Source organism: Octodon degus, unplaced genomic scaffold (genome assembly GCF_000260255.1).
Source record: "Octodon degus isolate 3935 unplaced genomic scaffold, OctDeg1.0 scaffold00094, whole genome shotgun sequence".
Classification (NCBI taxonomy): Eukaryota; Metazoa; Chordata; class Mammalia; order Rodentia; family Octodontidae; genus Octodon; species Octodon degus.
Window position 1 is genome coordinate 10,786,499 of NW_004524670.1, and position 11,715 is coordinate 10,798,213.

The 11,715-nt window shown below is 39.0% G+C and overlaps 1 protein-coding gene across 2 annotated transcripts in view; it reads right to left on the bottom strand.

Moving 5' to 3' along the window:
• Positions 1 to 849: 849 nt before the first annotated feature.
• The window catches only part of Lpar1 (lysophosphatidic acid receptor 1), an 80,642-nt gene continuing 69,776 nt past the window's right edge, over positions 850 to 11,715 (bottom strand). Inside the window, exon 4 of one of the 2 annotated variants that reach the window (XM_023722948.1) lies at positions 850 to 1,985. In XM_023722948.1, coding sequence (XP_023578716.1) covers positions 1,684 to 1,985 — 302 coding nt within the window. In that variant the 3' untranslated portion in view covers positions 850 to 1,683. The remainder of the gene's footprint in view (positions 1,986 to 11,715) is intronic. The other variant, XM_004638089.2, reaches the window with a different exon arrangement.

The following is an 11,715-nucleotide window of genomic DNA, read 5'->3' on the forward strand; positions in this document are numbered from 1 at the left end:
TTCATCTGCGGTAAGTCCTAAAGAACACCTGTGAGCCAGCCACAGACTGACACACTCAACCCCTTTGCCACAGAAGAACCCCAAGCCACGGAACCCATGGATCCTTCATTTACTTGGCCTGTTCAGAAGTCTCTTCTATGTTATAGCTGTAGCTACCAAGAGCTGGATAACCTAAAGAAAAAAAAAATGGAATTGCTAGATATATTAGGGTGTTTTAGTTATTATGACAATTGACTTTTTCTAATTTATTTTATTATATTAAAAAGTCACTCTCAGCTAAAGTAACCACTGCACTTCTTTTGTACAAAGGTAATTTTACTGGCTTTCCTTACAAACGCCACCTACACAGTGCCATAGCAGGAAACCCCTTTTTATAAAAGATAAACGGTTAAGAAGGCATTTCACATTTAAAAAAAAAATCCTTCATGGGAATAGGTTTCTAAGTAAAAAATTAATTATATGGACAAAGATTTATGTACATAAAATTTTGGAAAATGAATAATAGTGAAAATTAGAAATAACCTATTCAATGATATGGGACTGGTTAAATGAATTGAGTTGCATCCATTAAATGGAATATTATATAGCCACTAAAATTATCATTTTGTAAAAAATTTAATGCCATAGGAAAATCTGGCAATTTAAATGAAAAACGAAGACTAACTAAAAACTGTTTATAGTTTAATCCCAATGATGTAAAAAAGTATATAATATACATACAGTTATACATGGGGGAGCTGTTAAAGATAGTTACTCCTAGGTTGTGATATTATTGGCAATCATTTTTTTCTTATTAATACATTTCTGTAATTTTCAAGTTTTCTACAATAAGTATTATTTTATAAAAACACAGGCTATGAAAAACTTTCTCAGATGTACTGGCAATACTAATGTACTTAGGTACTTTAAATTGCAGGAAAACTTACTGTGCTTCATTTTCTATGACCTTTTCAGGGTATGTATCCTTTTGGAAACAAACAGTTTTTCTTTTCTACTTAGTACAACACTTTAATAACAGTGTAATATTGTGAATCCAGCATTGTTTCTTTCAGAGTCTAAATAGGTATCGCTTTTGAAAATTACATTCTTCTGTTTCCTAGAAGATTTAATTTTTTATCTTCATAAGTAAAGCATACCACATACATGTATTACATGCATGTTTTCTAAAAACTTAATTCTAATTTACAGCTTTCCTACATAAGGAACAAATTGAAATTGTGGTAGTTTACGCCTATAGTCTTATCCATCACAGACATACTGGAAGGCATAAACATGTTTATTCAATGAAATATATCCTGAAAAAATAAAAAAAGGGAAGCCTGCATGTAAATGAAGTTGTGGACTCAATTAGTCAGAATGTATTCTCACTTGCAACAAACCACACGAAATCTTTTAAACTCTGATTAATGTAATTTAAATAGATACATTAGAGTCTATTCCTGAATTCCACCCTAGGGACTCCACCTTCTAGTTTCCTAAGGTCTGGGGGTCAGGACGAGGGTTGCCACATAAGCTAATTTTCCATCTATATCAAGTCTCACGGGATCTAGGAACAATACTGCCATTGGTTAGTGTTTAAGTACACAAGTGTCTGTCTCGCCTCCTGCTCCCCACCTTGGCGGGTGGGGCGCGGCTGCTCATCCCTCCGCAGCAGACAGCCGCCTTCTCGTCTTAGTTTCCTTTCTAAACCACAGAGTGGTCATTGCTGTGAACTCCGGCCAGGATGGTGTGGTTGAGGGAGGAGGCCGAGCGGTCGGAGCCTTCTGTGGGGCCGTTGGTGCTCTCGCTGCGCTGGCAGCAGAGGATCTGTCTGAAGGTGGCGCTCATCTCCTTGTCTCGGTAGGAGTAGATGATGGGGTTCATGGCAGAGTTGAACTCAGCGAGGAGGAGGAAGAATTTCTCATAGGCCAGGACGTCGCACTGTGGGCAGCAAACATCCAGCAGCAGCAGGACCAGGCCTGGGGTCCAGCAGATGATAAAGGCACCTGCAGGGCCAGGGAGACAAACCACAGGGAATAAAAAGAGAGAATGAAAATGAAACACGCAGCCATGAAGCGAATGCTGAGCGGGACAGAAACACACACATTGGAAACCAACAGTCAGCACTGCAAGCACAGTATGAAACAATTAGAAAAAATTGGGAGAACATTAACATGTCATCAATTGGGATCCTGCTACACTGGACTATGAGTCAACAATTATGATTATTTTGAGCAAAACACAGTTGGATGCACACCTGAGACATGAAAAACTACATCCAGGGTACACCTCATCTGTCCTAAGGATACAAGGTTGCTTTCAGGCAAAAGATAAGCGCTGATGATAAATGTTTCTAAACGCTTAGTTATGGTAAAGTTTCTGGTTCTGGTTTTCCAGGGCTCACGTCCTCACTTTGCTAGTTCATGAAGTAGATAAACATGGGCAACTTACTTTTATAGAAACCTTATTTTCTCGTCTAAAAAGTAGAGATATTATATCTGCTTCATGAGGTTTGTTGCAAAGATTAAATGAATACTAAGAAAAAGATCGCTCAGGATGTACTAATGATGACAATGATGTTATTACTACCTACCCACTCAGCAGCAGGTAATAATAGTCTGTTCTGAAATAGCAGTTTCTTTCTTTCTTTCTTTCTTTCTTTCTTTCTTTCTTTCTTTCTTTTTTTTTTTTTTTTTTTTTTTTTTTTTTTCTTTCGGAACCAGGGATTGAACTCAGGCCCTTGCACTTGCCAGGGAAGTGCTTATTCCACTGAGCCATCTCCCCAGCCTGAAATAACAGTTTCTTTCTTTTTTTTTTTAACCAGGGATTGAACTCAGGCCCTTGTGCTTGCCAGGGAAGCACTTATTCTACTGAGCCATCTCTTCAGCCCCTGAAATAGCAGCTTCTGACAATAAGATATGCTTTATTTTTATACAACAATCACTTAGTGCTTTACAAATAATACAACCTATAAATAAGAATGGGACATATAAGCTAATAGCCCCATTGTATAGCTGCTGTGACTTTAAATACCTAGCTCATGACAAATCTGGTCCTGGGCAGTGACACACAGGAAACAAAGTGCAGATTCTGTTCTTGGAGACTGGATCCAGAATTCGTGTTCCAGAAAACACTTCTACCTCTCAAAAGTAATCAATCAGATATTGTAAACCAAATTTATGCTTCAGATATCTTACTAATGTAGATCAACTTTGTCCTATTTCTTCTTCTATTACAAGTTGCTAAAATTTTTCTATAACTGCAAGAGAAGTGGACATACAGATTATATTCTAAATCCATCGTAGTTAGTCTTGCCTACCGGTGTGTTACCCTCCTATCCGCTAGGAATCTTCCACTGACAGTAGTGGTGGGTGGACACCTCCATGGCCCATTATACCTCACTTAAGCGGCCTATATAAATCTCAGGCAAATAATTAAGCAGGGATAGAGGGGAGGTTGATAGGTAGTCTCCTGAGTGCGCTTGGGCTGGAGTCCTGGGTCTGGACCGGCTGCAAGGAATGAGTTTCCCAAAAGGTAAACAAATGAGATCCAGTCTCCAAACAGGCCAGTTTTGAATGTGAGCTTTCTTTTCTGAAACTTTTCAGCAGGGAAATGAAAATAAAGTGAAGAGAAAAGTACCCCCAGAAAGCTCTTTGTTCTGCAGCACAAATGCATATTGGTTTTAAACTGCTGTTTGCTTTGAAGGTTGTCCAAGGTGCTTCATTTTCTCATAAATGCAATACCTTAGATTTTCCTTCAAGAAAAAAAGAATATTCCAAATATCAGCAGATAATAGCCAAGGAGCTATCTGAACTTCAATAAAAATGTTAATAAAGCATTTATTTCAAGTCCTTGAATTTCCTTTATTGAAAAATCACTCAGAAAGCTAAACATAAAGGAGAATCAAAGGAATGCCTCTTGGGTTTCAGAAATAATGCATTATTCATTGAGAAGCCAGGAAGGGAATTATTCTCAGGGTGGAAAATGCTTGGATGGAAAATGCATGGTCCCATTATTCATTTACTTGGAAACTAAAAACACACACAGCCCCCTTATGAATAGAAGAGCATTCTTTCAAGTTCCCTTTCTCCTTTCCTTTATCAAAGCTGTAATTGAGCTCAAACTCAGAGCTTGATTAGACACCAGCAACACACAGATGCAGTTTAAATAAAACAATCTTTTTCACCTTCCAGTCATCAGAAAGAAATATTCCATGTTATGACATACTCGGTCAATCTGTTTGACTGGTTCAAAAATTAAGATACAGTCATTTATTGTTTGATTTTTTTTCCCCAATGTTAAAGTTCAAGAAGAGAAAGACCTTTACAGAAAGAGCCATGGTCTCAGAAGGTAGTCATGTTCTCAGGGCCTTACTTTTAGACACAAAAATTTAAAAAGAGCCCTGCTACAGTGGACACAGGAAGTACGTAACACCATAGCTTGATAGGACCTAATACATGTGGACATTCATTGAGGAACCCAGAATCCTCTCTGTTCTCCACAGAAAGAAGAAGCTGTTTTTAGTACTTGGGCCCAGCCACACTATGTTTTGATCTTTAAAACTCAATCAAATAATGTCAGTTACTCACAGTACAGACCTCAGAAATCAACATATGAAACCAACTGCATAGAATTTTCCCCTCTTCTCTCTTCTCTTCCTTTCCACATGGGTGTCAAACACTGAAGGATGAGAATGAACTACAGATGTGAAGCAAGAGGTCTGGAAAATTCCAAAGTACTTAAGTTGCTAAACCATGGTGAATGCATGTTCTGAGACCCAGTTTGATTGAAACAGGAATTTCCTCCTGAGCTTCTCAAAGCACAAATAAATCACAAGCAAGACCCTTTCATAAGAAGTAGCCAACAGTAACTCAATTGTTTTGTAAGACTTGATGTGTGTATCATGGACATTACCAACATGTAGTCTTTAGAGAGTCAGGTAGACACCTGTAAGACACATTGATAAATAAAAAACAAAACAGAAAAAATCCCTCCACCTCAGCCATCTATAAAGGGAAGAATGAATGGCTCCCTGTCTGCCCCATAGGACGTGGTGAGGATCCAACTGAGACACAACTTGCAAAAGCCCTCTTTAAAATGCATACCTACCTGACCAGCACCACCATGAGAGGCACAGGCTCAAGTAGTATGTGAAAGCAGGAATTGGACCAAAAGGACCTGGCAGTCTGAAAAGTTGCGAGAGCATACTATGGTGATCATAAGAATCTTAGGACTTGCAGTTATGTGTGAAGAGGAAAATAAGAAGGTGCCTACAGAGGGAACTCACAAAAGTACAGAAGCTCAGGTCATTTTCAAGATTCTCCGGAGTCAGCTCAAGACCTCCCAAGATGAGGAATAAAATAACGGACTACTCAGAAGAGACAGTGATTTGGTAGTTTATTCCCAGGTCATTTTTAATGTAGTAATCCCTACAGATCAAGGAACAAAACCATGAAATGATATGCAGCAGTATGAAGTAAGAGGAAGCACACAGTTATAATTATTTACTGTAAAGTCAGAAGCAGAGGGGCAGAAGATAAGATATTCAAGGTCACAAAGTCTTGGTACAACTGGCTAACACTGGAAATATTTTCCAGTCTAGCATTTGTTCTCACCCCTGGCCCTACAGACTGTCTAAGAAACAATGACTTTCATTCCGCTGGTCAGAACTTCATTCAAGGTATAACATTAGTGACAGGAGGGATATAGAAAATGATCATGATAAGGAAAAAAAATACCATGTAGTTTAGAATTCCAGAGGAGAAATATTGAGAGCCTACATTAGCACCAGCTTGGGAAAAATGATGGAGGAGGACTAGAAGTGTATTTAGGAGGATGACTCCTTTGATGGAGAGAAAGATGAATCAGGTAACTTCCAGAATTTCAGCTTGAGTGAAGGAAGGATGGTGGTACCTTTCTTTTGAGGGAGGAAACACAGGAGAAAGTGTTGGTTGGTGGTTTGTTAGGGGATGGATAGAGAAGTATGTTGTGTGTATGTTTTGGTCTGAGCTGTCCACAAGACATCAGATGTATATGCCTTAGAGATACCATAGTAGGCTCATGAGCATCTGAGTCCTGGGAAACCGATCTCTTGGTGAACAGAACATCCTACTTAACTTGCCAGGGTCACAGGGAACACGAGGAGGAGGCTACACAAAAGTTGGCGGGCTGCTCTTCCTTGGATAAGCTTTATACCTTTCATATACATCTGTCCAAGCAATCTGGGAAGGCCCAATGCTCACAAAAATGGAGGGCGAGGTGCTGGAATGCAGGTCCAAAAGGCAGGGAAGACAGAGGTTGTTCAGGGCAGCAGGTCACAGCTGCAGGCAGAGATCATGTTACCACACCTTCCCTCAAATCTACACAGTCCATCAGCTGAGTAACGCTTACCATCTGGTCTTACAATCAGTCTTTTTTTTTTTTTTTAATAGAATGACTTTTTCCTAAATAGTTGAACTTTGCTTCTTTTCTTTGCTTACATATGAAATACAAAAGCTAGAGTTGAGGGAGAAAAAAAGGCTCTGCCAGAGAAGATCTCTGGGGAGAGAGCCCAAGATTTTTGATGAAGAAAACAGAAAGCACTTCCAGTCCGGTAGGCAAAATTGTGTTTTTACAAAAAGCTTAATGCTCCCAGACCCTGAAACATATCAAGGTAAATTGATTCTACACCAGCACTGTGCCCTACTTAACCTCCCTTTGGCTTCATTCTTTTTTTTTTTTTTTTTTTTAATGTATTTGGTACAGGGTGTCAGTATGCAGCTCAGACTCATAATGATCCTCCCGTGTTCAGCCTTCCCAGTGCTGAGATTCCAGGTGTGCGCCACCACACTTGGACTCTGTGGGTGGCTCAGTGTGCCCGAGGGTGGGTCCAGTGTAGGCTGTGGTGCCATAGATGGAACCCCAGTCCCTGTGCTTGCCAAAGCAGGTGGTTAGTGCCCTGAGTTAACTCACCAGTCCCTCTTTCTGCTTCTTAAACGATCATTAGTTATCTCAGAAACCTGTGGTGGAACCCAAGTGAGATAATGATTGTTTTAGTACAGCAACTGCTTTTTCGAACGCTACCAAATGCTGTATTCTCTCAGGGCAGGCAGGGCAGTATCCCCAAATTCAATCAAACGTTAGTTCCTTTCTGTAGTACTCTGCTATGAAGGTGCACAGCCAGCTAGGAAACCTTCCTGTGTTGCATATTTAAGCAAAGCTCTTCTAGGAAATGGGCCATAAGTACAAAGCTTATTCCTCCATCTAGCACCTATGATGGCATTATAATATGACTATATATGATGACCTTTTGAAGTTAAAGCTTTTTCTAAAAGAGATACCTACACTGAATATAACAGCCTTTTTTCCGACTATAAAAAAGAGAAAAATAATTCAACTGTGATAGCTCCATGACATGTTATTTCCACCTTGATGCCACTTTCACTATGCCCAGCACCCCCACCTCTTCTATGTTGCAGAGATTTAAAACTTCATTATTTCTTCACTGAGTGATTTGTTCTTCTGTTTCTATTACTTGTTTCCCAGAGCTTAACTTTTAGAGGAGGACACTAATATGACACCAAACTCAAAAGCACAATAGAATCCTCCTTCTTTTCTACATTCCTGGATAAAAGTTGCAGGCCCAGGGGCCAGGAAGATTGCTCAGTAGAATAAGCACTTCCCCGGCAAGCGCAAGGGTCTGAGTTCAATCCCTGGTTCTGCAAAAAAAAAAAGGATCACTATGAGTCCAAGCTGCAGAGTGAGACCAAAAAAAAAAAAAAAAAAAAAAAAAAAAAAAAAAAAGTTGCAGGCCCGCATTGCTGCCTTTCCCAGAGGCAAGAGCGTGTCAGAAGTACCACCCCTTTGGCCCTGTATATTCTCACTAACATTGATAGTGAGCATCATGCATGTGCTTCCCTACCCTCCAAATTGCACTGTACACTAGCACACTGGAAAGCACACACAGAGGTGACTTGTATCCTAGTGTTGTCTCTTACAGAAGAAAATTCTGCGAAAAGCCACAATGTCTCCTCTGCAACTACCCCTAGCAAAGTGCGCAACACCTTTTATCTCACTGCAATAGGCTCCTAACCAATTTCTGGTTCTCTGTGCTTTTCTCCTAAAGCCCAAGTTATGCCCAACAGCCATAATGACCTTTCAAAAGCATAAATCAAATCACACATTACTTTTCTACTTGAAATCTTCCAATTTGCAACCCTCACTCCGGCCCTTAATGCCTTACACATGCCTGCCTCCTGGTAGCCTCTGGCCTTGGCTCTTCCCACCTGCTCCTCAGTTACTAGGTCCCCCCCCCCCCCAGCCATCCATGCACATCTCCATCACATGATCTCTGCAATCACAGCTCCTTTTGCTGGGGGTACTCTTCTGTAGCTCTTCATGTTTCCCGTCCTTCAAAAGCCTCTTGTTGGCTGTCCTAGCTCAGGCCCCAGCAGCCCTCGATCATCCCCGCAGTATCCCATTTTATTGCTTTCATACTCCTTATCTATATTACAAATTATCTTACTCATTAGTTTACATTTTTATCATCAACAAGAATTAAGCTTTCAGTAGGGGAATGCTATTTTTTTATGTCTATACCTCTAGTATCTAGAACAATGTCTAACACAGACACTTAAAAAGTATTTTGCTAAATGCATTAGAAAGTTACTGTGAAGGGGCTGGGGAGATGGCTCAGTGGAATAAGCGCTTCCCTGGCAAGCACAAGGCCCTGAGTTCAATCCCCGGTTCCAAAAAAAAAAAAAAAGAAAAGAAAAAGAAAGTTACTGTGAGCTAATGGATGCAGGAAATGTTTTCTGTTTTGTTTTGCATTTTAGTACGGGGTCTACACGGTCTCACTATGTAAATTGGACTCCTAATGATCCACCTATTATCAGCCTCCCAAGAGCTGGGATTATAGATGTGTGCCTCCACTCCCAGTCTCAAAAACTGGCTTAGTGTGCCCCAGGGGCAGAGTTGGATGGCACACCAGGGATCAAACCCCAGCTGCTGGGTCTGCCTAAACAGGCACTTTAATCCACTGAGCTATTTGGCCACCCCAGGAAAATTAACTAGTAGCTGTACATTAAATTTTGTTTGGAAAATAAACATTAACATCTACGGTGCACATGGTCTTTGAATAAATGCTACAGGGCATTCAAGGGGCATAAGGTGTTCCCTATATCTAAGCATTTTATTACATATGCATTTCTTACTATAGCATCAGCTAACCTATCGTAATTAATACTGACGAATATCAGATTGCCTATGGAATCTACTGAGCACCAAGGAACTAGGATGGGTCACTAACCAGGGGCAGTGGCTCGCCTTGTTTCTGCGATAGCAGTGGTTCAGGAACATTTCTGGAAGCCAGGCTCTGCTATTCCTATATACTGTTTGCTGCAGACCAGACCCTGGTAATAGGTGCCTGAAAAAAATCATGAATTCATCCCTCATGTCTTTGTGATACATCCAGCTTCAGAGATGCATTTTAATGCCAAGGCTCACATCTTATATCTGTATTCTAGCTATTGTGTGACAGAGGAAAATATATCCTACATTTCTTTATCTGCTAACACAAATAAAGTACAGTTCTAATTATTTATCATCAGTGTTGACCTACAATGTTAAGTCTGAATAGTCGTAGGTCATTCTATGTGTCAAATTTTTGGCAGGGACTCATAAAAACTATGAGTTGTTTTCATGTTTTTGTCTGATAACTTGTAATACAACTTAACACACATGAACACTTCTATCTTTTGAGAGCATGACAAGGTAATTCTCATTCTAATTTTGCTCCCTAACCTTGTATATCAGCTCCTTTACCTACAGTGACTGCTGTCTAAATGATGGCCTCAAACTAACAAGTTCTTTGAGTTCTCATGTCTAATTTCTGTCCTACAGAAAGTTGAGAAAAATACGAGACATTTTAAATACTCTTTCATAATTTTATGATATACTCTGTAGAAGCTGGTTCTTTGAATTATAAGATACAGTTGTATATAATGACTTTACCACAAATAATACATGCAGTGACACTTCTTATTTTATCCCATGGTATCTGTAAATGTTAATTTTCTAGGCTGCACATAATTGCAATAACTTAAAATACAGAGAAAAGTGAAAAGTACTTGTAATTTCCTCTATTAAATTTGAGTTAATATTTTGGTACATCAAGTATTTGACCATATCTTCTCATTTTTAAGTAAAAATTTCAAAAGGAGTTTTTATTGACTAAGGAGTATAAATACATCTGGCTATTGTTACATATGGTTACATTGCCCATTACCAGTTTGTGCAAATTTAGGCACCTGTAAGCAACATAAACTGCTCTGGTGATCACTGAGAATCTGGACCACAACTTATTTTAAAAAGCCTTTGCCAATTTGATAGGCAAAAATCACAATGTATTAGCTGAATATTAATAAAATCAAATATTTTTAAATGTTGGTTGGCTACTCGACTGTGTCATGTTGTAAATTGTTCATATCTTTTATCTGCCTCTGTCTCTCTCTCATAAACAGGAAGTGAAGAATAAGCCAAATATGTCACTAAGTATCATAAATGGTATGAACTTAGTTCCATTATTTAAAAAATGATGAGATTATAGTGAAACAAGCTAAGTTTGAATGAGTTTTCTTGTTCCCTTGAATTTCTAATTGCTTTTGTGTTATACACATCCACACACACATCAGAGCAAACACATGGTTAATTTCTGTGTATTCCAACAGAATACACCGTAGATGTAATTCTAGGTTTTAATTATAAAACGACTGTGTAAAGATATTTCATTAAACCCTTTGGTTTACTACCCCATTCAAATTAATGGATTGCTAGGGCACCCTTTCTTTGGAGATTGCTTCTCTGAATATCTAGGTGGTACATTGTGTCCTGGTATATATCTCCCTTTGCCTGGAAGACTTTTTTCCTGCTCCCCCACCTCCACCCTGAATCATTTCCTACTGAATATCTGTGGAGAGGTCTAGAAAGTTTGCACAAGGTCAAGATCACTGTCAGAACAATGACGGGTAGCATTTAGGACTGGAGAGGACATGTCTAACAGTCCAGTGTCATAGGATTTCCCTTCCACTAATGTAAGATAAAGTCTTTCCTTACTTTGTGACCTGCATCTTACACCAACATCCTCTCTTCTGGATATACTAGCATCTCTATTCCTTTCAGTCTGTCACAATTCCCAAGCATAAACCATTTTGTACGGGCTTGTTGTTTTTTCCCATATGTAACTGCCCCTCTCCCAATCTAATTCCTATTTTCTGTTTAACTAACACTGCTTCTTCGATGCTTTCCTTAATTAAGTCAAAATTCTTACACATTATTGCATAAAACCTAATCTTCCCTAGTAGAACTTATCATGGCTCTAATTTCTTTTTTATTTACATGCTATTATTGATTACTATTTTTCTCTTCTTCAGACTATCTAGGCTCACCCATGTGTCTATATTGGCTAACAAAATTCTGGCACTACTGTAAATTTTATATAAATGTTCATTGAATGAGTTTTGAAAACTCATTTTCAAAAAAGAACATTGATCTGGCCAGCTATTAATTAAAGTTTTTCTCACCTACTACTACCTTACACTGTCATAATTTTTTCCTTAACTTTGGAAGATCACCAATATTGCAAGGGTATATCTATTTGGATGAATTTTCATTATTTAGCATTCCTGCGTGGCCCCCAATGTGCAATTTTATCTAAAGTCTCACATTAATCTTCAGATTTCTTTAATCTAAGCATCCTTT